We start from the raw sequence: 27,015 nt of genomic DNA, 5'->3' as shown, positions 1-27,015 counted from the left end.
GTGGGGGAAAATTCTGTGTAGGGGAAAACCCAAAGAAAGCATCAGCAGGGCCTCTCCCCTAGTGAGCAGGAGCTGCTAAGAGCAGTGTCTGTACACGGTGTTACCCACAGACATCTTCACCTTTCCGAACATATTGGGAATAAACACACAGCTGCAAACCTGGCTCCACAGCAAGGAATCTTGTTCTCTTCTTGTTTCTTTAGGCCAGTCAAGAAATACTCCCTGTAATGTACTTTCAGGGTGGAATAGATGGCTCGTCACCTCCAGCTCAACAGGTGGAGGTGGAACAGAGTAAATTCTGCCCGAGGCACTTTTCCTCCCCTCCAGCCAGCAAGGCCAAGGCCATGCAGCAGGGTACCTCCAGCCCTACTAGGGCAGTCAGGCTCTCTGCCAGCTCCTGAGACTTCTCCAGGGAGTCCCAAACTAAGAGACTAATATGTCCCACCCGGGCACTTCCCCAGGGGGTCACAAGTCAAGATGATTTGAGTCCTCAGGACACAAAGGACTGGGGTTCATTGCATAAGGCTCTGCTAAGGCCCCCCAGCAGAAGCTGGCTCCCTCCTTTGGTCTGTCCATCCATCACTGCTCAACAGAGTTCAGTGGACATCAGCAGAAGAGCACATCCACTAGCAGTCTAGCTTCCAGTGTCAGCCAGGTACAGACAACCTGAGCCCAGGCAAGGGCAGAGAGGACCACGGTGTCCCACTGGGGTCCCTCATCCGTCTCCAGGCAGAGGAGGGCTGCTCAACTCATTCTGAGCTCCCCCACAACTGCTCAGAGCCCACTGGCTGGCAGTACTCAAAGCTGGAGCAGGGTTTGCTCCCACCCCCGCAGGAAGCTCCAAAGATGAAAGGAGCCCACAGGAACTGGCTGGACAAAAACACAGACAAGTGCAGAGACTTAAAATCCCATTCATAAAAATACAGCAACTGTACAGTGTACAACATCATTTTTACAGTGTTTATAGCAGAAGCCAGGGCAAAGGTACCTGGGGTCCAGGCAGGGGCCTTATTTGCAAATACCCATGCAAAGCAAAGGGCAAGCAGTGGCTGCTGCATGGCATACCACAGCAGAAACAGGCTTCCTGAACCAGGAGAGGACACCAAGGTATCACTGAAGCACTGCAAGCTCATCTCCCCCCATCATCCTCTGGCTTCAGTGGCATAAATCCCCCAAACCCACTTGGTCTATGGATGCCCAGCCCTCCCTCATAGAGCAGAGTCTGGTGCCTGTGATTACATTAAAGCAGAGCTGCCTATGCCATTCCAGCCAGCAGACCGCAGGAGATCTCCCAGCAGGCCAAAAGCAAGGCTGAGGAGAGAGCTGCTCTATGGCTGTGCCCACACCACCAGGGAGGAGCACCCTCAGGCTCCCATTGCCCTCCCAGCAGCCTGCCCTGCCCAGACCCCCGGGCCTGAACAAGCCATGAACACAGAGCTGCCACAGGCCTGAGCCCATCGGTGCCAGGAGACTGGCACAAGCACAGCTGCCCCAGCACCCCAGCCCCACAGCCCCAGAAACGCATCCCAGCTCTCCTGCTGCTGGTCCAGAAGGCAGCTGTGAAGGCAGGCTGGAGGAGGCTGGCCTGCTCAGGCAGGATCAGTCCATGCTTGTGGTTTTCCTTGCCTTTCCCTGACACGGAGTAGCACGTCCCATGGCATAGAAGAGCTGTCATCCACTCAGGAGGGGAGCGGCGGGGCACAGAAGCAGAGGGTACATCGGGGAGGCACTGTGTGCATCTACTGTGGATGCTCCTCCAAACGCTCCAAAGCCACATCTCACATCTCTGCAGGACAAGCAATGGGGGGAAGAAGTGGTGAGACCTCAGCTGGGGAGGCTGCACAGTACACTGGACATCCCCACCACTACATCCAGCATCACCTGCAGCAGGGTTAGAGCAGAGATCTGCTCTCAGGGCCATGTCTCCCTTCCTGGTTTACTGACTCCAACTATGACTCAGAACCAGCAGAAACAACACTTCCCCACCAGACAACTCATTTTGGACACTCAGAAGGGAAGGAAAGTAACAGGTACTGAGAACTGTGACCTATGTAGCCTACTGGGGAGGAGAGGAATAAAAATAATCACATTCTAACTCGGGAACCCTTTTAGAGAGGAGTTGTGGACCCCATGCCTCAGTTTCCCCAGCTAGAAAACTCCTGGGGACTCTCCTCACGATACTGTAGTGCTGCCTGGGTAAACCTGCCTAAGAGGTCCCGCATGGTATCACATCCTCCCCAGGGATACCTGCAACCCAGCCCTTTGTCAGGAAGAGGGAATCTGCAGAGTGATACCACAACCTGCTTGTGCTCCCAGAGTACTGGGATTCCCCTGTCACTGCACATAACACGCGAAGTGGTTGCTACTCTGCAGAAGTCCCACTATGATAGACTTGCCTACTGCCAACATGTCCGAAGTGGCATTTGCTAGGTGGTACTTATCAAGTCTGAATCTTCGCATTCCTCACTCCACATGGGATATTTCCACAGGGCCATACCACTAGTACAAATACTCTCCCCCCTCCTGCTCACCCACTCTGTTGCCTGTTGCAAAGAAAAGCCTTTGAGCAGGTATGACATAGGTAAAGAACCACAAGCGTCTTGAGATCTTCCTGAAAATGCCAATAGCCCTAAACGATGCTATGTTTAGCCACTTTTCTCCAAGTCTCTCTTTCATCCTGCTATGCTGGATGCACCTACCTGGGGGGTATTTCCTAGAACAAGGGAACACCAGAATACAGCCAGACCAACTACAGGAAATAGGCACTCTGAGACAGAGGGGATAAGTCATGCCCCAGCTCCACACCAGTGGAAGAGCACAGCCAGCTCTGGAGAAACCACACTGATGTGTTAGAGGCATTCCCATGTCTGTGCCCAAAGTGTGGTGACCAGGGCTGCATACGTACCCTCTAACACTTTGTCGAGATCCGCAATGAATTCCTCCAGCTCCTGTGTGTCTCCAAGTTTAGCTAGTGGACAGAAACAGACACCATCAGTCCTCTTTCTTTCTTCCCCTCCTCTAGTCTAAGAGAAGATCTCTGCCCCCTGGTTTTGACTACAATTACTCAAGCTGTCTGCTCTTTTCACAACAGTCATGCAAATTTGCAGACTGCCTGGGAGTATGTGGGCAAGGGTTTATGCAATGGCTGCATAGACACTTGTGGGGGGGCAGATGTTCCACACCCACAATATTGCCCAAAGACAGCGCAGAAAGGAAAACCCCAGGACTAGCTCTTACCTGCAGATACAATCTTTCCACCCTCCAGCGCTAGCTGCCTCCACACAAAGCCTCACAGCCCACCAACCCAGTCCTCTCTGCTCCCAGTTCCAGACTTGGGCTCTTGGGCTACGATAGTGCCAACAGGCATCACCATGCAGATCAGCATCCTATACAGCAGCCAGTGGCAATATAGGCTTGTAATCAGAGAAAACAGAAAGGCAGGGACACATCCTCCCATGCACATGATATGATGTAAGTCAGTATGGACTCAGCTGAGGCCAGGGAATTGGATTAGTATGTAGTGGGAGGAAGACAAGTTCCCTGTGTTTTCTTATCCCTGTAAGATCCTGTGCTTCCCAGGTCAAAGCTTCATGCTAAGACCCTCCTAAAGAGACCCCTTGTCAGCCTAGCCTTGACTGGGAACATACCAATTCAACTTCATATCTCTTTTGGGATCCAGCCAGGGCCTCAAGGCTCATTCCCACCTCCAGATCCTGCAGTGCACCACTGGCACAGCTGCACACACACACACCTCACAGAGCAGGTGGGTGTCCACTGCTGCTGAGCCAGGAAGGGGTGACCTCAGCTGCCCGAAATGGGAATTTCTTCACTGTTTTAAAGACTTCTCCCAAACATGCACAAGGAAACCCTGGCAAACAGCCTTTCAGACAGATCTTTTAGCCTTACCTTTAGAGGGGTAAGCACTGGCATGTGTGTTAAGATCCTCCTCACTGGAGTTTAGACTGCTTGCTGGGGATGTACTGGTACCTGCAGATGCAAAGCATCAGTCAATGTTCAAGGCCACAGGCACCTTGTAAACAAGTTGCAGGACCAGGGACCGATCTCGTCGATGGAATAGGACCCCGGTCTACCCCGACTCTTGCCCAGCCCACCTGCTCTTCCCTGGCTACAAGGAATGCTTGTAGGTTGCCTGGGCATGGCCATGGGCATTCCTCAGGGTTACTACAGAGTGCTGCTTCCTTTTGATATTCCCTGTTATCTCAAGTTACCAGCAGTCCTACAGAAGCCAACCCAGCAGAAACAGAACCAGATGTTGGCAGGCCCTGGACCAAGATCCCATGGTAATCACAGCCCTCCCAACGTTACTCATCCAGCCCTCAGGGGATGAGTCAGGTAGGCAGCCCAGAGCTAAGTCAGCAGGGAGCTTTAGCAATTTACCATGGAAGAACCCCATAGCTCTTAAAGCAACTCCATCCTGATGGATGCCATCCTCCCACACCCCTCCTTATTCCCCAGCTCCAGACTCACTCTCCAGCTCATCAATGCCGCTATCATATACACTGTGGCCTGCTTTCCTCTTCAGCTCCTCCAGATGCTGCTCGGACTGACATGCAGGGCCTCTGTCAAAGTCCTCCATCGCCTGGTTGAACTCCCGCAACAGGTCACTGAAGTCGTCAGACATTGCTGCGGGCAAGAAATCAGCAGTGAAGTGCTTGGGACATGCACCAGGCGAACAGCCTCCGCCAAGTCCCTTCAGGAGCTGCACTGCTGAGCACCTCTGTGCAGTCAGGGCACCGGCTTTTACTGATCCTGGACCCAGCCGCACCCCATGCCTTCAGGTGAGATGACAGCAGGGCTGAGTTGGGCCCTGGGCTATTCTGAGCTGCAGCAAAAGCGCGCTGAAAGCCCACGAGGGACCTGCTGAGAGCTGGCCCCAGGGACGTGCCAGGGACCACCTCAGGGGGCTGCGCTCAGGGCGGCTCCGGGGAGGTCTCAGACACCTGCTGGGCGCTGGGAGGACGAGGGCTTGGGACCCCCCCCCCCCCGGGACGGGTCTCCCTCCCCGGGGCCGCCCTCACTCACCGCGTCTCGGGGTGCCGGGGCCGGCGCTGCTCGGGCGGGGCGGGCGTTGGGCCCGCGGCCGTTTTGTGCCGGCGGCACCGCCCCGAGGCCGCCCCGCGCCAACCGGAGCCAGCGGCCGGGGCTCGGGGCCCGGCCCCCAGGGAAGGCCCGGGGCCGCCTCCAGGCCAGCGGGGGCCGCCCCTCGGCGTGGTTCTCCCGGGGCTGAAGGCAGCCCGTGTCCGTGAGGTTCTCGGGCTTCCTCCCGTCCTCACGCCCTCGGCGTGTGAGGAGCTGCTTTGCGGCGAATGTATATATTCGTGTGTTTTAGCCTCTTGCACGTCTGTGTGCTCAGCATAGGCACAGCTGCGTAACACAGATTTGTAGTCTACAGCCATTTCTGCCTTTGTGTCCTCTCTTGAGGTCTGGCCTTTTTGCTACAGAGCTTCTGATCCATGAGTGAGCTCCCCAGCAGGATTTCCCCAGCTCGTCCTCACAGCAGAGCCATCCTCTGCGACCCGAGGAGGTTGCAGGAAGCCCCCACCACACTCCGTAGGTACAGGTTGAATTTAAACCTTGCCAGTTCCTATTCCTTGGTAGCAATGGAATTCACCAGGTCACCATTTCTTGCTTAAGCACTAGCTGCCTGTACTAATCAAATAGCCCAGCTCTTCACAGCAAAAAGAGACGGAGTTTTTAACCTCCAGTTGGCTGATATCTGCAAGTTGTCACAAAGCTGCTGATGGTGCACTTGAGTTTTGCCCTGGCCTGAAAAACTGACCTGCAACAAGGGTGAGCGGCTGAGCCCAGGGGATGGTGATCAGCGGCATGAAGTCTGGTTAGATGCAAGTAACTAGCGGTGGAACATGACACAGAGGGAGACTACAGTCTGTAGATTAAAACAAAGGGTGTTTCTGTGTTTTCTAGCTGCGATGGCTTGGAGCTTTCTTTAGCTCTTACTCCTGTACAGAACCATCAGCTAATGCTGACACCTTTGTGGCTCCAGGTGGAAGTCTATACAGGCAAGCTCCTGTTCTTCAGTTTTACTTGTAAGTTTTCATGTTGAGAGGTCTGTGTCTGGACAACACTCCCACAAGTGATAGGTGCAGCAAACACCACTGTTCTGCCTGGAGCTGAATAATTTCAGCACCTACAATTGGCAAATAGAAGAGGTCCTCAACCATCAAACTGTCTGACTGCTTGATGAAGAGACAAGGACAAATACTGGAACATCATCCAGAGAAGATTGCCTAGCAATTGTGGACTGTGCTGGGAAGCCTCCTATGTTTTTGCACCTTTCCCGTTAAATGTATACTGCAGGGCAGAGGAAGGCATTCACTGCCCCTTGCTGCTGGTTTGTGGATAGGGATACTCTAGGAGTAGAGTCTAGTTTATTGTTGCAGATGGACAGTATCTTTAGTATTAATTTAATTTTTTTTAATTGTTTTGGATAGCCATACCAATAAATCGATGATGTCAGCAGCATTTGTCAGTGTCTCTAATTCTTTTCAGTGCAGGGTGGTGCACAACATTTCAACCCAATTCACAGCAAGTCACATACAGAAAGGAGTATGTATACAAGTGCTGTACTGCCCTCAAGTGGAGGTTTTAGCAACATCCCAATGTTCATCCTCTGCTAAGCAGTTTTCAGTCTTGTGATGTGGTGGAAGGTCCTTGCAATCACAGTCATTTTTACATTTTCTGAATTAAAAAACTTCAGCTTTGAAAGGTGGATTTCTCTGAGTTGACTGCAAAAGACACCACGGTTACAGTGTTTGGAAAAGCAAACTTGAAAAGCAATTTTCTTGCAAAGCAAAGCAAACAGCATTTCAGAGTACCTGTCACCTTCAGGTTATCATAAGCTTGAACAGTAACTCAATGTTCTCTGTAGTGGCTTTTTTGAAAAGGGCTCTGCAATGCCCTGCACTTCTTCCCATGGCCCAAGGGGATCAGCACATGAAATACAACAGTGAGCTTGTGTGTGCACATTTAAATTAAATTTGAGGGCAGCCAGCTTGTCTGCCAGGAAGCCTTTCTAGGGCTGACTTAATCCTCTTCTAGGCTGTCTACTGTAAGGCACAGTGGTGACCACAAACCTTTTGGTCACCTTTAAATCCCTGTGTGGCTTCCAAGGGGGCTATGCACATAGGTTGCTTGACAATACAGTCTAGTGTAGACCTGTTGGTCAAAGCATCTGCAATCTGCACATCTCTCCTTCCTCACATTTGGTGTGGCTCTGCAGAGTGTGTTTCCCAAAAGTGCATGGGATGTTTTGGTGTTTTGCTTGCATCTTCAAGAGGATATGTCAGAATGCATGTTATCCACTATAATTGCTCAGTGCTTGGTTCTTAGAGAGAGGCATATGGAAAACTCAGTGAAATTAAAGCTCAGAGGAATCAAAGTAGGGAAGCCAATGGTGCTGATAGCATTAATCTATGCCACAACCATTCTCTGAATGACTTGCTAAAGTGAGGGGGAACATGGAAATGTTCGCTCCGGTTGTGTTTTTCTTTCTTGATACTGAAAAATTTGATCAAAAACATGATGGCAACAGATGTCTGAATTTCTCACCGTTAACTTCAGTGCTAGATCAGGTGCCCCTGGTATTAGTGACAAGCCAAAACCATACCTAGAAGCAGTGTGATCATGTTGTGCTCTGGCCACGACAGGACATAAAGCACTTTGCTGTTTTGTACTGTGCTTGAGATCCTAATGTCAGCCTTGATGCTTCTGGCTTCCTCCTTTGCAAGCACATAAACAGCTGCAGCTGCTGAAATGTTTAGGCAGCAAAGTTCTTGTAATGTTCTCACAATGAACAAAGATGAGGGATGCGGAAGGTTTGTGCCATCTCTGTCCATTTTCTATGCCTCAGTCTTGCCAGCACCACATACAGGCATTGTCTCCAGCACTGCTAGCAGTGGTGTGCCATTCTGCTTGTCTGTGTCCCTCCCCATTGTGCATTATGAGTTTCCAGACGTTGCATCACCACTACTGCTACTGCACACTTGTGCCCTTCCTTTACCTCTTCCATAACCTCCTCCATTAGAATATGCTATATACTATTCAGTCCCCAAGGAATCCCATATATGACACTTTTAGGAAGGTCCTTCCCAGGATATCTCATCAACCCGCTGCACTTACCAAGACTTATCCATCCATTCCCCATACGTCCAGGACTCAGACACTTCATATTCCCACATGATGACAAAAAAGCTGATTCGCAGTCCAAGTTTCAGCTTGGCATCATGGTTTGAATGTGCTTTTATCCAATTAAAGTTATAGAGATCATCTGCTTTCTCTTGGATTCAAAATTATTGGTGAATGTTTGTAATGACTCCTCCCAAGCTGAGGATTTTTCCCCTTCTGAATGCTCTCTTTCAAAAGGGACACAGAAAAGATGTCCTGGTGTTGTATATTCCCCCTTCCTTGATCTGCCAACAGCAACAGTTACTAGGACACCTTATCCTTGGCAGTCCTTTGCACCACGTGGGAACAGTGAGACCAATGCTGGCAGTTGACTGAGGAGCAGAGTCTCACTGACATGCCAGAGTCTTTTAGGAAGAAACTTGGAAGGTCCCCCAGAGGGTCTGCTCTTGCAGCAGGAATAATCCTGCAGACTGTCTGCACAGAGCAGCTGCTGCCTCCTTGGATGTGGTCTTGGTTACACAGCTGATGCCTGAGTGTGCTTAGTGACCCCAGAAGCATTCAGCAGACTCATGGTGTCCTGGGTTTATCTGTTTTTTGCAGATTCAACAGCACTGTTAATCTTTGAAGTTTATCAGTTTTGCGGAGGCTTTCACCAGCTATCTCTCAGCACACTCTTCTCTCTTCAGCTTGCTGTTCTCCAGGTACTATGTCTCCACCCATGCTGACTGTACTCATGTGCAGGGAAGGGGCCTTTTCAAAACAAGAGTTCAACCCTGAGCAGTGCACCATCCACTGGACAGATGCAACTGAGACTACAGTGTAATATCTCTCCCTGACTGATGGCAAAGAAGGCTCATGCATTCATTAACAACCCTCTCGATGCTACAAAGGGTGGCCAAAGCCGTAACACCGCAATGGCAAGTGTAGGGCACATGAGCTGAGCTGTGGACTCCCTGCTCACAAAATGGGCAAGGCATCGGCATTGCTGGAGCACACTGGTCTGCACCAAGGTGTCAAGCATTTCTTCCTGCCTCAGTGTGGCAACTGGCAAACCAGCCCAGCTCGCCTCAGGCTGGTCCCTGGCTGCTGTTCCTCCTTGAGGAACATGCCTGCAGAAAAGCAAGTCCTGACACATGGGGCCATGGCTGGGCCCTGATCTCGTTGATGGTGGCTGTTCTGTGCTCTCACCCTCAACTGCCTTAGCTCGGTTTGGTATGGGCTCATTTTATTTCAAGGGGCTCCTCTGGGCTGCAGGAGCTGGTTCCCTGGGCTAGAATGACCATGTTTTATGGGGCCACTGCTGTCACCTAAGCAACATTCAGAATTAGACTGGAAAACTGAGGACTCACACTGTCAAAACACAATGCTTGCGGAAAGAGGGGTAGGATGCTCCATATCTCCTGTAGGAACTGCTGTCAGCTCCCTCTTTGAAGGGAGACACTGATCAAAGGCCTGAGCTCAGCCTTGCCCGGTCTCTCTATCATTAGCTTTGCCATGGAGCCAGGGCTCCCCTGGGGTGCACCAAAAGGCATTCAGAGGCTGCCCCTGGGGTGCGTCAAGTAAGGGCCACATGATGGAGCCAATTCTGTGGGACCACAATGGAAAGCTGCTGTGATGGGCTATTTTTCCACCAAGCAACGAAGGACCAAGTCCAGCATGCCTTCTTCACCTCTTTCCTCTTCTTCCATGAACAAATCACAGGCTCCATGGGAACTCAGGGAGGGACTGGCTCCTCTGGGAGGACGTTTCCTATAACCAGAGCAAAACAGCAGCCCCCCAAGGTCAGTGCCATGAGGAAAGGGCTGCTCCTGGGAGGGAGGGAGGCAGCTACAGGGCCATGGAGCCCTCAGCAACCTGAAAAGTGCAGGAGCACTGGGGCTAAGCTCCCTGCTTTTACCAGTTTGGCCCTGGTTCCACTATGGGGCCTTCCCAGTCTGACCAGCACCAAGACGACAATGACACTGACCCTGTGTGTCACCCCTTCCCTAGCTTGTCACCCCCACAATTGTTCCCATGTAGAAAAGCATTGGTGGTGCAACCATTTTTTGGATGTGACCACATCCCAGATGATGGTCAGGCTTTTTTCCCAGCTGTCCAAATGGAGCAGGACTCCTGGGAATCCCACTCAGGAGGCCACAGAGCCTCACCCAAACCCTGACCTAACACCAGCTAGAGCAAAGCACAAAGCCTCTCAGCTCCCAGTGCACATCACTGCTGGGAGGACTCATACCTCCCGTGCACCATGGCATTGCCCTGAGGGTGCCTCCGTCCAAACAGGACAGCAGCATAACTTAACTGTGGCAATAAAATTGTCCCTAGTCTGACAGGCTGGGCAATAGCAGAAGACTTTCCCTGGCTCCCAAAGTCAGCTGAACACAAAACTTTATAGATACAGAACAAACCAAACCAGACATTTCTCAGACAAAGATCATGAAAAAAACCACCAGAATCTCTACAACCCATTAGATGGTCTTCTTCCTGAATATTAACTCAAGGAAAAAAGAAGTTCATAATCTTCTGAGTATTTTGTTCCCTCTTACTTTCTACACTAGCTATATATTTTGTGGTCAATACTGTGTTTTATGTCTATAAAATAAGCAGTTGGGAACCTGAATTCAAAAGGAAGGAAGGAAGGAAGGCAGTGACAGGATAACACATGGCAAATGGGATATCAAAACACAAATTGCATGAAGTTTAACTGCATTTTTCTGTCCTTACTGCCCTGCTAGCAGTCCCCATCCACTTGTGTCTCAGGCTGTGTTGGCCCGGTCTGTGCAGCAGGTCTCAGCCCAGGCCACTGCTGCTCTCCAAGCCCTGTCCCTGTGAGCAGGTGGCCGGCAGCCAGGCCCCCAGCAGAGCCCAGCTGCACCCATCCCAGCAGGTGACCGGAGGTCCCATCCACTGAGCATGGCACGGAGCTGTTGGAGACCTCTGCCAGCTGCTCCTCAGCCTCCTGCAGTTTGCTGTCCCGGTGCGCTGGTGGTTATTCAGAGGGGGAGAGGCTGTCCTCCCCAGGCAGTCCCACTGCCAGCCAGTGTGTTGGTAACCCTCAGCTGTGAGCCGTGCACAGCTCTGGGGACAAACTCCTGTGAAGCAGTAGACCACAGAGGCAGTGCTGTGCTGAAGGCACTGCACTGCTTCAGGTGTACAAGAAGGCTACAGGACATGCCAATCGCTTTTTGGCTTGCTCACAAGGCACACTCACCTATGTACACCACTGCCTACAAAGCCATACATGCACAAGCACGCAGGTTTCTTTGCTGCCATCTAGCAATAAACCCACATCAGGAAACCCTTCCTGCTGGCAACAAGCAAACACATCTCCTGCTGCAGGTCTGCCTACACCAGAACATTTTGGCATGCCTACTGTTAGCAAAGATGCTCCCACAAATATTTATACACTCTTCATCTCTCCACTCCTCCAAAGTGGGATAGAGAACTTATTTTCACGATAGAAATGTTGCACAGTTTTGTCCATGGAAGGCAGTGCAGAGGGCCTGGCCCAGGCTTGCTAGATGTCAACATCCAGGTTTAGGAATGAGATACTGCTGTAAAATTCTGACGAGACAGAGTTGGTTTCCAAGGCCTGACCAGACAGTGGGGTTGGAACATGCTCCTCTGTCAAATTCTCACTTTCTATGCTCCTAAGAAAGGAAGAAAAAAAAAATAGGATTTTCAAAGAAGTGCTTCTATTCCAAACTCCCCTTCCACAGGATTGCTAGCAGCGACCCCAAGCATTTGTCATCTCTTTGAACAGTCCTAAAAGGAATGCGAAGTAAGACAAGAAGCAGTAGCAGGGATGACTTGTAAGGTCTGTGGTCCAGGCAGCCATTTCACACAGGACAGTCTGTGTATATTGAAGGAGTTCCCAGATCTACAAGCAGACTGAAGGCTGGTGAGCTCCCCTACTTCAGATTGCAGGGGATTGAAATACCTCCTGTGTTACAAGTCACGATAAAGACCCAGATCATGGGACACGAGGCCCTTTTACCCCATCTTCCTTGATCACAGGGAAGTGCATGAGCTCACATTCTGGGCGTCTATGGGACTATCCTATCCTGCAGCCAAGAAGTAGATTTACAGACATAGCTGGCAGACACACACAGATACATGCACATGCCTATTCACACAGATGAAGGAGAGGCAAAAAATGAGCAGAAATGCAGACAACACCAAGAGTGAAGAAACTTTGGAGGAGGCTGGTGATAGAGCTGAAAATGGAGCAGTCATCAGTGTGTGATCCTAAGAGCCTGGAGAAGTGGAGGGGACTGGGAGCGCAGCAGGACTAGAGCTTTGTAGATATACATACAACAAAATGTGCAATGGAGGAATTCTGAGAGAGCGCGACACAGACGAGGGAGAAAAAAAGAATAGGGAGGTCCAAGGGACAGAGAAAAGCCATGATGTTTCAACTGGTAGAAGGCGTTAACACAGAAAATGAAGGATTTTGGATGGGTGGTTTATGACCAAAAGTGATGGAAGGAACAGGAAGGATGGGTAGTGAGGGGAGCGCACAAAAGGTCAGCAGGACTTGTGTTTGACTTGCCAGTAGTGCAATGAGTGTTGCTGTACAGTGCAGTGAGGTGCCCTCCAGCTGTACCTTGAGCATGACTTACAGCACAGTATTGAATTTCCTGCGCAAAAGGTAGTCAATGACATCAGGGTCTGTCTGAAACAGTCTTCTTAAGATGTCATGCTGCATTTCTGGAGAGACCTAGGAGGGATACACAAACACACCTGCTCATGGCACCTCCTCCTCTCTGAAGGCAAAAAAGCAGACAGCCAAGGCCCTGTGCTGCAGAGCCAAAAGGACGCTGGGTCAGTACTTGCTCACAGACCTGTAGAAGTAAGACCTAAGTGGAATTTCACAGAGAGGGAGATGTGATGAATGGTTGGAGGTTAGTCACAGAAGATTAGGCCATAAATACGCAAGCAAAGAAAGCCTGGCTCAAGGAAAGGGAGGATTAGAATCATAGAATCATTAAGGCTGGATAGGACCTCCAAGATCATCTGGTCCAATCATTCCCCTACCACCAATGTCACCCACTAAGCCCACTAAACCCACTAAACCCACCCACTAGTCTAGCAGGAGGGTGGAGAGAGGATGGAGCCAAACCCTTCCCAGAGGTGCCTGGGCACAAGCCAAGGTACAGCAGGGACAATTCTGATAAAGAGATAATTCTTCCCCTGGTGGGGGATCCATCCCAAATTAATATTCACATGTCATGAACAATGAATCACATTTACGCAAGCTGACTCAAGTTACCTACTGTTAAATGGGGCTGTGAATACATCCTTGCTACTATTAGGAAACAGTTCAGATGGGAAGAAAAGGTCTAGAAAAGCTGTCCTGAGAAAGCCTCACCTACCATGAACAGGGTCTGGTAATGTTCAATCAACCTCTGAACCACCAGTATGATGGCAGTGCTGTCTTCAAAGTTCTTGGCACCAGCATCTTTTTCTCCAGGCTTCTCTTTCTGCAGTATGTTGGGGCCAAAGACTGTGGCCAAGTTTGAAACTGTCATTTTATTCCCAGGAATCTAGCAGGCAAGCACAAAGAGAAATTACAGATTATGTATGCACCAGCACAAGACCACCCTAGGACAGGAACACAAACTATTGAGTGAGGATCGAGTGCTGATCTGGGTCCAGTTTGGTCCTCCCTGAATGCAGGGCTAGCTTGAAAGGTGTGTGGTGCTGGAGTACATGTTCACCCCTTCTTTGCATCAGAGCCTCCATCTCCCTCTAATTCACTTTCACAACCTGTGCAAGAAGTTAACAGCTGATATTTCTACATTGTCTTACAATAGAGGGGGGTGGGGGGAACAGTCTCCTTCCATCATGGAGAGACTTAGAGCTCAAATTGTCCAGAGAAACCAAAATCAACCTCAATGCATGATGGTGAGTTCTTCATGAAAGTTGGAGGTAGAATACTAAAGAGGTCCCTTGTGCTGCCTACAAAGTGTACAGCCAGGTCTCTCTGGGGTTACTGAAAACCAGAAAACCACTTAACTGGACTGGGAGCGACCCAGACTCACCACAGAAAATGAAATTTATTGACAATTTGTTTTTTTAAGTCTTCTTTTTCTTTCTCTTCTTCTTTAAATGTTGCCTGCCTCAGTTTCTGTAAGAACAAAACCCAGTCCCTAACTAGCTGTACAACAGAGGGCAGCCTGAACTGTCACCTTTAATTGATCTAATTAAAACATTGGCTAAAAATTGAAAAAAATCCTCAGCATTTGGCTGGCTCAACAGTATCCAACGGAGAGAGCCATCGTGAACCCAAGGTGTCAAAGGAATAACTGAGGCTTGCACGAAACTCTGCTGGGTTTTAAGCAACAAAGTTTGAACAATCCCTTCTTCATGCAGTTGATCCTTGTGGGCCAGCCTTACCTCCTGGCCATTGGGGCCCCGGGAGCTCTTGGCATGCTGGGCCACCTTGCTGAGGAACCGCAGAAGGCGGTGCAGCGTGTCACTGTGGCAGGGGGGCAGCACGAAGAGCAGCAGCTGGAGCACAACCAGCTGTGCCGGGACTTCCATGGCTAGGCAGAGAGAAACCCATTGTTAGTGCAGTTTTCAGCCTGCTATACACATATTTCCATCTGGACAGCCTTAGTTTAAATCCTCAGTAACAAGCTCTGGAGGGACCCAGGCTGGTGTCCTACCCTTTACAGTAAAGCATGTAGTTCTGGCCAGTCTTTCATCCTGTCTGTGCAGAGATGAAACTCTGGAAGAACCCATTAAAATCTATGATGTGATTGCACTTGGTATTTTACAGCCCCCAGTCAAAGACTGTCCTAGATCAGACGGACTATAATGTGGTTATTGATGTGGAGAATCAAATACCAGAAGAGAAGGATGGAAAGGGGAAGGCAAAGAGATGGTGAACAAGACCAGGAAAGAGTGAGGATGGAAGCAGTGGAAGCAGCCCAAAGACTCAGTCACCCTAAATATGGAGGGTAGGTGGACCTGGGCAAAGAAATCCTTAACGGTGCAGACTGCTGGGCTAGGCCCCAAGCTCTACAACATCAAAACACTCTAATATAGAGAGACACACCACTGCCCCTCCTTTGTTGCCTGTCCCTTCTGAAGAGCTTATAGCCATCCATTGCAGCACTCCAGTTGTGGGAATGGTCCTACCACGTTTCAGTGATGGCAACTAAGGTATAGTTTGCCTGCTTCACAATAGCTTCCAGCTCCTCCTGTATGTTGCCCATGCTGCATGCATTACCGCAGATGCACTTGAGTCACTGTCCTAATGTGTGTACCTAAGTGGGTACTTACAGGCTGTGCTGAGGAAGGCTGCATAGAGCTCTCTGGGAATCAATGAATCTGACATGTCCCGAAGAAACTCTTTGAGCAGAGCAGCCACATCATGAACGCTTTGATGTTCATCCAAGAAAACATCCAGCCCTTGGTCAAACTCTTCCCTCAGCTTAAAGATAGAAATGAGAAGAATAAAAGCAACAGTCAGTTCTTCCTTTTTATATAAGTAATGCTGTCAAGAACTTCTCCCTGTGCAGAGCTACTGCAAGAAAGCATGCCAGAGCCCAAAAGCTTGCTACTGACCAGAGGGAGCGCCTTGGCTGGTGAAGAGAACCCAGAGGGAGCTCTGAAGTGCCACCAGGGGAAGGAGGCTCCTATGCTAAAGGCAGCTTGGAGAGATGAAGCCTGCTTTCCATGGCTGCAAAAAAGGACCCAGCAGTTTACAGATATTCTGCTCCAGCATGGCCTGTGATATTTTAGAACTCTGCATGCCAACGTCTGCTTTATTCATTCACCTCCCATACAGGTATTTGTCCTTTGGATACGATATTAACAATATGAGGATGCAGCAAGTGTCTCACTTTACCTGCTGAACTCTTTTCTTGGAGCTCCCAACTCGGAAGATGCCCACTGTCTGGAGACCTGTGGGACAGACGGGTTAGTGCTCTGCATTCTCACAGCTCCCTGCTGCCCCAACCTGTCCTTAGAGCACCTGAACATATAAATGTCATGGAAACAGTTCTCTTGACCTGCACATGAGGCAGTGTGTCCTTCCCCATTTCTGGCAGAGGGGATAAGAAAAAAGGTTTTGGAGCCATAAGATTTGCTGGGGTTGATTGTCTGTGGATCAGGGAGGAAAAGCCACCTTCACTCTGAGATTTAAACTGGATTTGCAGGGGAGGTTAAGGCCAGCACACCAGGAAAGGGTCACTGATACACACAGGTGACATTCACCTCTCAGTCTAACGGCTACCTCCAGCCTGGAGGACTCTTCCTGGGTGACCGTTCAGCAGTGTACCCTGCCCCAGAAATGCTGTCTCCTCCTGTATCTGGGAGCTTCCAGGCCAAACTGCCCTGGCCCAGCACTTGCAATGGGTTTTACCAACGTACTCTGGGACAGACCACCCGACTGGAGAGAAATCTGTATTTACCGTATGTTTCAATATGTTTGCAACATCTGTCCACAATCCGTGGGACCTGCCAGGTGATGGGGTTGAGGCTTAGCATCTTTTTCTTGCCCAGGCTTCTCCGTGGATGCAGCTCGTGGGGGTGTGACAACTGCAGTGCCTCCAGCAGCTTGGAACTGTTGTCACTCAGATCAGTGATGGAGTCCACGGACATTGCCCCCTGAGATGGAGGAGAGGTCATTCACAGGGTGGCAGGAACTGCCCCACAAGATCCCACTGCACCATCATTCCTGTGACCTCAGAAGTTTGTGGGAAAGGTAAGTATCACCTCCAAATGAGTGCAGAGGTCTACAAAGAGCCTATCCTGGGTTGCAACAGAATCACAGAAGCAGTTTTCATCTCACACATTTGTTTATGCACATTGCTCCTAGTGGGAGGTGTTTCTAAACACAGCCTTCCTACTGGGGCAGAGCCCATGCTGCATGCAGACACGGGGAAAGAAGAAACATCCCCAAATCTTTCATCTTTGATTGTGCAATATACTGGATTTAGTTACCTACATTGGAGCTGCTCTACACCAGGATTTACAGGGACACAGCAGGAGCTGGGATGGGTCTCTGTTCCAAAGAGATGAGGCAAACCAAAATCAAGTTAATACCCACCTCTCCACACAGGAAACAGAACTAAAGCCAAGAAGCCTGTTTCTTATCTGCCATGACAGGAATTTGGCCATGTTCTTCTGCTAACTTTGGTTTTCCTCAGCTTTCTGCCTCCATAAAAGATGAGCTAGTAGAGACTGGCCCACCCCTCACAGTCCATCTCTTGGGTGGAAGTAGCCCCTGAGTGTGTGAACTGTGGCTATCTCATTTCTCTGAGGGCAGGTAGGGACACAGCATGAGTAACTCACATTCATTAAAAAAAGGCCCTGGAAAACCAGATTTATTGCTGAAGTCAGGGCTTCCCCCAACCTACAATACTATCATGATGTGTCTGCCAGAGAATTTAGTCCATTTTTGCAATCATACCCTTCTCTGACTCCAGGAAGAGCTATGGTCCAGAAAAGCTGGGGAAAGAGGCTCTTCAGGGAACATCTCACAAGGTACCAGCCAACAGCTCCTGCCCATTTGGGACCTCTTCTGCATCTGAGCCCGAAAGTTTGTCACTGTTGCTTCCACCTCCAGGCACAGCCGGCGGCTACTCTTCACAGTTTCTTGCAGTTGCTTGTATGCACGATCATTGGCAATGACTTGGAAAAGTGGGATCCCAAAAGTCTGAGGAGAATAGTCTAGGAAAAGAACATGGAAGAAATTGAAAAGTGTTGCTACCAGTGAAAAAACAAGAGAGAGCAAGTGCAGCATAGGCCAGCTGCCAAGGATACATATGAATATCTGGATAAAGTCATTAGCCGGCAGAAGAGAATAACAGATATAAAATATCAGACTGCTACTTAAAAATTGCCTTGAGTAGACTTTGTACTTGTGTGAAAAAAAAATACATAATGTTAAGTGCTCGTTCCCAGCTGACTGCACTCTACGTTTCTGTTTTCCCCCACTTTCCAGCTGATGTCCTTCAAGAGACCAGAAAAGAAACCAGAACTCCAACCAGCAAGACTAGGGGTAAAATGTGCAGGTAGGCAAGTGAACGTCTTTACATATGCACGTTCATGCACACACTCATATGCACTCTTCGACATACTCTCATGTTTGTGTAATTATGATTCCACACCACACTGAAAAAACAACAAAACAACATTGGTCTGGGACAAAGCATTTTGCTGACTTTGAACACTTCCCATCTCAGCCCCATCAAAAAATCACAAATTCTGTTTGAGATGATGACCAAAACCTGGGTAAAAGGAAGGCTGCTCACCTTTCTTCTCCTTTGAAAAGCTCTCCAGTTTCTGGCGGATAGATTTACTGCCTTTAGGTCCAACTATGGGGACAAGAGAAAGCAAAGGCTGCTTTAGTACAGTCCCACCTTAAAGCCATTTTCCTTTCTGTACCCTCACAGGTTGAGTGCAGCCACAGGCACCTCCCTTGGGTGAGTGAATGCTGTGAAGCTGACAAAGCAGTGGCACACTTGTTAGACAAAACACATGCCACCCAGAAATCCCATCCTGATCCTAGACAGTCAAGCTCCATATTTAAATATGCTCCAAGACATACATTCAGAAGCATCAGTCATCATTTTTTATTGGAACTATGAACTGAAAACTCATGCATTAACCATACTAAATCATGCCAGAACACATCATCCTGCTCTGGCTTGTGCTCTTTATTCCTTAAGAATTCTCTTCCTAGACACAGCTTATATAAATGTTTGGGTTATTTTGTAAGATTTAGAAGAAAGCCATGTTGGTATGAACAGTATTTGTATAAAGAATAGCCTAAGTTAATCATTATACAGCACCACGTGTTGTTTCATTCAAATGACTAGTTAGCAAGAAGATGAAGAACAATCTGGAGCCAAAAAAAGTACCTAGATAAGGAAGAAAAATGTCAGCGAAACTCCACTGCTTGAATACCATCACAATAACTCCACTCCTAAAGCTTTCCAAATGTTCCCAATGGAAACAAACCAGGAGGCAGCAGATAGTAAAGAAACCATCAAGCTCCCCCTGTCCAGAAGGCATGAGCTGGCATCTCTGTGAGAGAGTAACACATAAAGCCCACTTCAAACGTGGAAGACAAGGATGACCTCTTTTCACTTAGAGATGTACCTCCTGCAGAGATTTCATCTTTCTTGTTCATCTCTTGCTTGAACCACATACTTATTCTTGCAGACTTGGACAAAATGAGATTGTAGTGCCCATCAAATGTTTCCTTTGCAGTTCGGAAGGGTAATCCTGAAAGTGGCTGTTTGCTCTAATGTCTAAGACGCTGCAGAAGATTGTTGGGACTGAATGAGGCAAAGACTGGAGGAAGGAAAAGAGCAGCCCAGAGAGTATCAAAGCTGAAGGCAGCCCCACAGGATGGTTCACAAGGAGAGGCACATCCTGTGTTCCTCGTAGTCTAGGTCCTCTCTGGAGATATGAGGATTAAAACAGATGATGAACACCTTTTCATTGAGGAAAATAATAACTGGGCAATGGCTATTTATTAAAGAAGGCAGAAATTGCAAACAGGTGATTGTTGGGGAACAGGTACAGACAGGTGGATGGACTCAAATGGAGACTGCATAGCCTAAATTCAGGCATTTCCAGATGTTATGAACCTGTCTTTAAAACACTGAGATAGGAGAATGGTGTTGCAGGTACAATATTTTCATAGCTAACCCTCATTTGGTATCTTACATTGGCTCCCTGTCAACCAACCGAAACAAACAAACAAACAAAAAAAAAATATAGCAGTTAGAAATCTAACAGGTACAAAGATGGCCCAAAGGAAAGAGGAATTCACCTGACAGCAGTTGCAACATGAGTGGGGTGTTCAAAGTATATACAAGGATGAGACTGAGACTTTACAGTCTCTGTGCTTATCCTGCAGGAATAGAGGAGCCCCACTGACAAAATGCAGCACACAACAGCAAAGAAGGAAAGACTGCTTTTTGTTTGTTTGTTTGTTTTCACTGAAATGTTCCATAGAGAAGCTCCTGCTGCAGGGTATCACTGAGAATGGTTCACAAGAGATAAAAAAAAAAAAAAAAAAAAAAAAGAAACGGGAGTGAGAGGGAAGCTTTCTCTCTTTTACTCTTCTTGAAGCCATTTAATAGCAAACAAAACTTGGATGTCACCCAGAATGAGTAGGCGCAGTTACATTCTGGCACCTACTTGCCATTCAGTATGAGGTTGAGGATGGGTGTTAAAAAAGCTTCTTCCCTGGGACAGTGCCCCAGAAAGGTGGGGGGGCTCCATCCTTGGAGGGTCCCAACCCCAGCCTCCTGGCTGGTGCTGGTGCTGTAGTGGGGCTGGAGAACCCCCAGGCTCCTTTTGCAACCGCTCTGCTGGTACCGGGTGACCGTATAGCTGGTAAACTATATGTGAACTGTATTTTCTGCCCTGCTGGGATGCCAAAATACAGTGTAGTGAGTAGAGCTGGTCTGTCCACTGTTAAGTAACGAGTACAATTTGGGAAGGAGTCTACCGATTCCCATCTCATTGCGCTTGCTTGGTTAGATGTGAAGACATCAGGGGCACAGGCGGTTATGGGAACGCAGATAATGCCTGTATTTCTTTGTAGGCTAGGGTAGAGGAGCACAGTCCCTGTGGAACTTCTATATTTATCTCACCATTAATTCCAGTAGCATATCCTCTAGCCTTGCATAAGCCCCATCCCAGCGTCAGAACTTTGTGCTGAACACTAATGCACAAAGCAAAGCTTCTCCCATCCCAACGGAATTAAGATGGCCCTGCTGAAAGACCTTGCTGAATCATGTTGCATCTGTTTTGGATTAGGAGAACCAGAGGCAAACAACAGACAAGGTCATATTCTCACACTCATATAGCCACACAAACCTTCTTTAGAAGGCTCATTAGGCCTTCAAAGCTCATACCAAAACAGGAAACAAAAAATTAAATGGAACAAAACTCTTAAGTGTCACAAATGTCATTCCACAAACATTATCCCACATTATGAAGTGCAGGAGTGAAGATGAATAACAATAATGGCTCAGGTCTTGTTCCTTCCCTGGCAAAAGCCATCCTCTCCCATCCTCTACCTTTAGCCAAGCTGAGATCTCCAACAAGCAGCTTTTCCTGCAGCTGGTAGAGGGCTAGCTCTTGCAGACTGGCTCTTTCCAACTCCGAAAGGCTGTGTAGGGACACAGGCTGCATTTTAGTGCTTTGTCCTGGCAGGAGAGCTGAGAGGTCTGAGCTGAAAGGTCCTCTGAAAAACACACATGTAAAAGTAAAAGACTCAGGAGCACATTGCAGACACACCTGCTTTGGAAGAGAAGCTACGGAAAATGTCACACGGTGACTTTCCAAGTGCAAAGGACACTTGCCCCTCTTTCACCTCTCCAAAGAGCCTGCTGATCTGCAGGTGCCCTGGACACACTGGCTCTCTTTGCCCTTCCAAGCAAAGGCCCTTGAAGGCATCAGGGATCTCAGTCCTGGCTCTTGAGACGCAGCAGGCTCCCTGAGGCATCTCACCGCTTAGCAGAGAGGTTCCTGGCTAGTTCTGGCTGCCTCTGTTTTCACGTGAAGCCCAACACTATCAGGCTCATGTACACAAGACAGGGCACATCCTAGCTAGCCAGAGTAGGAACCACAGTCCCGATGCTGGCAATTGGCAGTTCTTCACCATGGGAACATAGTTCCTGGCTGGTGCCAGCACCTAGACCATGCTCCACGTGAGCAAAGTCAGGATAGACGCATGTCTGGCCATCTCCTTACCAAAACCAGAACAAATAACAATTCCAAAGCTTGACAAAACCTCACGAGAGGAAAACAAAAGCAGCACTTATCCCTGCTTGGTCTAACACCTTATCTCACATGCCGCTCTTCCCCTTTCTCCACTCACATGAGATTTGCTCAGCAGACAACAAACTCGTGAAGCCAGGGGCTCTCCTTCCATCTCATCACGTCCTCACAGACCTAACCCTCAGCTGCATTTGTTTGCAGCTATGTTGGGATCAGCTCTGGATTTGTTCACAGACTTTCTTTGCCTTCCACCCCTCCCTTTCTCCCTCCCAGAACTAACACCTGATAAAAACCTCCCGGTGGCCTGAGCATTTCCCAGCTCCCCCAAGCACCTCCCCTTGCTTCGTCCCAACCCTCCAACAGACCCCGCCGACTGCTCCATCCCAGGTGCAGCATCTGACACTTGCTCTTGTTACACTTTATCTTGTTTTGTCTTGTTAAACTTTATCTTGTTGTCTTGTTAAACAGGTGTTGATTACCCAGACCTTTAATTTGTCGAGATCTCTCTGCAAGGCCTCTCTACCCTTGAGGGAGTCAAGAGCGCCTCCCAATCATTCGCAAACCTCTAAAATCTGAAAATTAGCACGCATCCCACATCCCACTAAATAAGACTTATGGCCCCATTTTATTCATAAACTGTTCTTCTCTGCCTTCTTTCCCCATTATAAATTGATTAATTTCTGAATTTAATAATTAACACCGAGCTCTGTTTCTTCTAAATCACAAACCCATGGGGTCAAAGCCTCAATGTCTTTACTCTCAGCAGTGGATGGACTACAGCTGACAGCTCACAGCCCCATGTAGGTCACAGTTGACCGCTGAATGCCCCGTCCCCAGCTAGGCAGCGTGTCATCAGCCTCCAGGCAGTGGTTGCTGACCACTTTCCCTGCAACTTTGCCTCTCCCTGTTATTTGCAGAGAGGCTGTGGTGGGGCTTGCCCTTTCTCCCTGATCCTTCAGCACTCCTTGCAACACCTCTGCTGGCACCCATCAAACGCAAGCCACAGTCCAAAGAGCAAAAAGCAGCAGTAAAAAGGAGAAATGACCAGGGTTAGTAGCATGTGCATAGAGAAGATGTAGTCAAAGTACAAGCTACAAAGGAGCTGTCCCAAGGAGGGCTTTAAAGCAATATCAAAAAATAAGTTTCTGGAAATCTAGAGTGAGCGATGAGAGTGAAAACACTCAGGAGTGCTGGCCCAGGCAGTGTGACCAGGCAGCCTACACAGGCTCTTGTATTAGCCCCAGCACACCTCCATCCTCTGTGCCTGGGGAGGAATGTTGTCAGCCATAGTGTTTGTTTTGGCCAGGTTTCCAGTTCTTAAACAGATTTAGAAAGTTATATAAATTAAAAAAAGAAAAAAGAAAAGAGTTGCTATGAACTCCCCAGAAGGGCAAACCAAAAAGGGAATTTAGCTAAAAGTGAAGATATTCTTGAAAATTTTGAAGTTTATTACAAAAACTATGTGCCTCTGTTAGGATTTGGTGACAAAAATGAGATGCAATACAGCCAAGTTTTCTGGTAACTGCTCAACACTGTTGTAAGTTAAAAACCTTCCAAACCTGCTCGCAAACCTGAGCACTAACCCAGGTGCTCACAGCTATTTAATACACTGGATCCAGGTGAATCTCCCAGAAAGAGTTGTGCAATGCTACATACATTGCAGCTAACCCTACATACAGCCAGATTTAGCACCGACCACTCTACGGCTTTTGGAGCTTGGGGGATACATTAGCAAAGAGCCCAGAGAGTCACAACACCTGCTGGAATTTGAAGTCAAGCACAGTCCATGAAGGCATTAATGTCTTGCCTGAAAAGGGACTTTTTCATCATTATATTGTTAAACAACATCAGGATCTGCAGCTTGTTTGACTTCCCCTTAGCTGATCTGCCCCTCCATGCGAGCCTTCCCAAGACAGGCTCAACAGAGACCCATAGCTTTCAACTTCGCTTTTTATAACTTTAATAATGGAAAAAAAAATGAAGGAAGGAGGGAAGGAGGGAAAACATTTCATTTACTGCCTGAAAGGGACTGCAAGTAAGCAGTCAGACTTAAGTGACTAACTGGTCCTACCAAGTTTTACAAACAGAGCTCCTGGGACATGAGGTCCCCTGGGGTAGGCTGGGTGGGAGAAGGAGATGGATAAAAACGGTGGCTTTGGCAAGCAAGAACATCTCCATTTGCCAGCAATAGCTCATGTGTTTCTGACATGACAGAAGCCAGGGATGGGCAGAAGTGGCCTGACCAGAAGTCTCCTGGCAGCACATGAGCTCTGCTACCAGCAAATGCTGCAGATGGAGAGACAGCCCCTGAGACAGTCAAACCGAAGGAAATTACCTTTCTGTAGGTGAAGCTCACAGATCCAGACAGAGCCCACATTCACAGCCCCTGCCTGAGCTGAGAGAATGGTCTGAGCAGAGTCACTGGGGATGCAGCTGCCTTGAGGAAAGGAGGAGGAAACCCAATTAGAACAGACAGCAGAAGAGAGAGAGAAAGCAGGAAGTTGTGGAAACCCTCTGCTTATCTGGTGCTAGTCTACACCCTACAAGAATAGCCATATAAAATGCCACCATCACTAGCTTTAAGATAAACTTGTTAATGGTTAATACCAAAACACCCGGCATTACTTCGTGCAACTACTTTATGTTTGTGCTCACAGGAGCAAGCTAGATTGGGAACACCAGCGACTTCTAAATCTCCCTGGTCACAGCACAGCAACTCAGTGGACCCCAGGGGTGTCCTGAGTTGTGCGATGTCCTGCAGAGCCCCCGTATGAGAGTAGGGCAGGCAGGTATCAGTGGAAGAGCCTGGGCACTGGTGCTCCCTTAAAGGAGGGAAATACACAGCTGGGGAAAAGCCAGAGTACTACAAATCCTACTTCAGAGGTGGATGCCATAAAAGGAATTGTATTAATCCTAAAACAGAAATAAAAAGCTTTTTATTGGGAATGCTAACATTGCACTTCCTCTCTGCCATGACTTTCTGCGCTTATTTTTAGGACTAGGTCTTATTTAAATAATTTCAGGGGAAAAGCTCAGCTCAGCTGCCCCTTCTAGTCCCAGAGAGCTGCATTTTCTCCCCCATTTTCAGAAGTAAAGTTGCCCTCTTTCCAGCTGGAATGAAGGACTTGCATTTACCTTTTTCGTTTTCTTCTCACAGCATGACCAGTGACAGCCCGGGCTCACTTCTTTTCCTTCAAGATGATGAATTTTAAAGCAGCGTCTCCACTGTGTCCTGCACAGCCCCTTACAGAGCGTGAGGGAACCTTCCCTGCTTGCAGTGAGGATGAGAAGTGATGGGGAAGAAAGTCTAAATGCAGCCAAGGGGAGGAGAAGGGTGGTGAGAAAATGAATTTTCTGCCAAGAGAAATGAGAGCCAGAAACATCGTGTTGAGATAGAGGGCAGGGTTAGATGGGAAGGAACAGCACTTCCCACGCCTGACAGTGTTTATTCCTTGGCAGAAAGGATCGTTGCTCAATCCCCTGTCCCCATGCTTTCCCTACCCTCCTCTATCAATAACTAGGGCACCCACAAAAGCAGTGGCTGTTCTGGCAGATTAAACCTGAAAGGGAAATTTGCTCCTTAGGTGCTGGTCTGTGAAGTGGCTGGGTTTCACCTTGGCTCTCCATGCTCTGAACTGGTCCATCGCATTCTCTTAGAAATGACCAAGTCTCTTAGTGCAGCTTGGCACGGGCAGGCTGGGCCAGGCACACGGCTGCCCTCCGTACCCCATGAAGGATCTGAGGGGCCACCAACATCCTGTGCGAAGCTTTGGCGTTACAGAGCTCACAGGCCTGACAGAATAGGTGCACAGCTGGCGTTTTGTACAACACGTTGTGTGTGGCGGTTACAGATCTCAGGCAACCTTACCTGTCTACAACAAGCCACAGAGCATGCACGGCGAGACCTGAAATGGGAACTTTGCAAGTCAACAAGCCCACAAGCACCTTGGGGACCACAGGCCGGACATCTGCTCGCTGGTGGTCATCCTGTCCCCAGAGGGTTTGCTAGCGGCAGCTTCCATGTAGCAATTTCAACCACGGAAAGCTCTTCCGTGCTCACTGGTGAGTGAGGTGACTCCTGGCTCCTATGCTCCGAAGTATTGCAGTCCTGCACAACACTCTGCTAGCACATGCATGATCACACACCCAATCCTAGACCAGCTCTTATATCTCCAGAGCATCTTTCTCCAGGAATGTCTAGGTTATCCTCAGGCTCCTTATTAAACTAGACGCCTCCTGTTTATCTGGGACTTGGCTCTGCCATTGCCAGCTGCCGTGGGGGGGCTCGGCGTCTTGCAATACAGCAGGCAGGGCACCAGCTGCCACCAGCTGAACTGCTTCCCTCCTTGCAGCAGTTACTCTTTGAGGAGTCCCAGCCAGGCTTGCAGCTACCTCCAAAATGGGCATCCATTGCATGAGAACCCCCTTGGAATGCTGTTTGCCCCTTTGTGGAGTCTCGTCTTTACGAGCACTGGTGATCTGCTGCACCAAACCTGGCTGCACAAGCACTGCACCACTGGAAAACATAAAGCCCCATCAGCACCACATGCTTTTGGTGTAGATACGGAAGCAGGAAAAAGAATCCCACAGAATATAAATGCCCTCAAGTGCAGGACGTCAGCCTATACAGCACAATGCAATGCAGCGTGTAAATAACCGCACTACCTTTGTGCCAGCCCCAGGCAGAGCAGGGATCTTCAGGCTGCCTGGGTCCCACTGCTTGCATCTGGTTTATAAAGCACTGACACCACCCCACACAGGCAAACACTGAAAACCAGAGTTGAAGGCTGCCTTACAGCAGGGTAACAGCAAAACACCCAGATGAACCATGCCCAGATGAAGGGCCCCTACTTGGGCAAGCATCTCCTCCGGGACAGATCATTCTGCTGGAGCTCTGCCACATCAGCAGCACCACCAGCGAGACAGAGAAGGGATGCAGCGACCCCCAGTAACTGTGTTACACGGCAACCCTCCCGTACGCAGTTAGCATCAGTCTTAGTAAAAACAAGCACAACAGTTCCTAAAGCAGTGAAAACAATTGTGTGATCCAGAAAGGAGAAACACAATGAAGCAAAAGCCTCCTCCCTACTCTTGCTG

At 48.9% G+C, this 27,015-nt stretch overlaps 2 protein-coding genes across 8 annotated transcripts; both read right to left on the bottom strand.

Annotated features, from left to right (window-relative positions):
- Positions 1 to 895: 895 nt before the first annotated feature.
- On the bottom strand, positions 896 to 10,386 carry LOC308177220 (regulator of cell cycle RGCC-like). Of its 2 annotated transcripts, none has more exons than XM_080554094.1 (5): positions 8,161 to 10,386; positions 4,489 to 4,644; positions 3,907 to 3,987; positions 2,906 to 2,968; positions 896 to 1,786 (listed from the first exon to the last, which is right to left on the bottom strand). In XM_080554094.1, exons 1-5 carry the CDS (start codon positions 8,207 to 8,209, stop codon positions 1,779 to 1,781), a joined length of 357 nt encoding a protein of 118 aa, XP_080410220.1. In that variant the 5' UTR covers positions 8,210 to 10,386; the 3' UTR covers positions 896 to 1,778. The 2 variants fall into 2 exon arrangements, with proteins under 2 accessions (XP_080410220.1, XP_080410221.1); XM_080554095.1 differs by lacking the exon at positions 8,161 to 10,386 and adding an exon at positions 5,044 to 5,197.
- Positions 10,387 to 10,531: 145 nt separating this feature from the next.
- ARHGAP36 (Rho GTPase activating protein 36) lies at positions 10,532 to 25,793 on the bottom strand. Of its 6 annotated transcripts, none has more exons than XM_080554089.1 (12): positions 25,054 to 25,779; positions 24,254 to 24,355; positions 21,216 to 21,382; positions 18,429 to 18,491; positions 17,585 to 17,844; positions 16,584 to 16,779; positions 16,019 to 16,074; positions 15,451 to 15,601; positions 14,560 to 14,708; positions 13,536 to 13,706; positions 12,783 to 12,880; positions 10,532 to 11,810 (listed from the first exon to the last, which is right to left on the bottom strand). In XM_080554089.1, the coding sequence occupies exons 3-12, from the start codon at positions 21,328 to 21,330 to the stop codon at positions 11,678 to 11,680; spliced, it is 1,392 nt and encodes a 463-aa protein (XP_080410215.1). In that variant the 5' UTR covers positions 21,331 to 21,382; positions 24,254 to 24,355; positions 25,054 to 25,779; the 3' UTR covers positions 10,532 to 11,677. The 6 variants fall into 6 exon arrangements, with proteins under 6 accessions (XP_080410215.1, XP_080410216.1, XP_080410218.1 ...); XM_080554091.1 differs by having other exon boundaries at positions 11,677 to 11,810; positions 12,767 to 12,880; positions 25,054 to 25,787; XM_080554090.1 differs by lacking the exon at positions 18,429 to 18,491 and having other exon boundaries at positions 25,054 to 25,793.
- Positions 25,794 to 27,015: the final 1,222 nt, after the last annotated feature.

The sequence above is a fragment of the Anser brachyrhynchus genome, assembly GCF_964034855.1.
Source record: "Anser brachyrhynchus genome assembly, chromosome: 13".
Taxonomy (NCBI): Eukaryota; Metazoa; Chordata; class Aves; order Anseriformes; family Anatidae; genus Anser; species Anser brachyrhynchus.
This window is presented reverse-complemented; position numbering and strand designations above follow the sequence as displayed.

What these genes read in the sequence shown, in the direction of transcription:
- LOC308177220 (XM_080554094.1), bottom strand. Translation starts at nt 8,209, where the DNA reads ATGAAGTGTCTGAGTCCTGGACGTATGGGGAATGGATGGATAAGTCTT. An exon ending in CGGCATTGATGAGCTGGAGA is followed by an intron (nt 3,988 to 4,488) that starts GTGAGTCTGGAG and finishes TTGCATCTGCAG; the next exon opens with GTACCAGTACATCCCCAGCA. An exon ending in CAGTGCTTACCCCTCTAAAG is followed by an intron (nt 2,969 to 3,906) that starts GTAAGGCTAAAA and finishes TCTGTCCACTAG; the next exon opens with CTAAACTTGGAGACACACAG.
- ARHGAP36 (XM_080554089.1), bottom strand. Translation starts at nt 21,330, where the DNA reads ATGCAGCCTGTGTCCCTACACAGCCTTTCGGAGTTGGAAAGAGCCAGT. An exon ending in CTTTTCAAAGGAGAAGAAAG is followed by an intron (nt 17,845 to 18,428) that starts GTGAGCAGCCTT and finishes TTCTTTTCCTAG; the next exon opens with ACTATTCTCCTCAGACTTTT. An exon ending in CAAACATATTGAAACATACG is followed by an intron (nt 16,075 to 16,583) that starts GTAAATACAGAT and finishes TCTGTCCCACAG; the next exon opens with GTCTCCAGACAGTGGGCATC.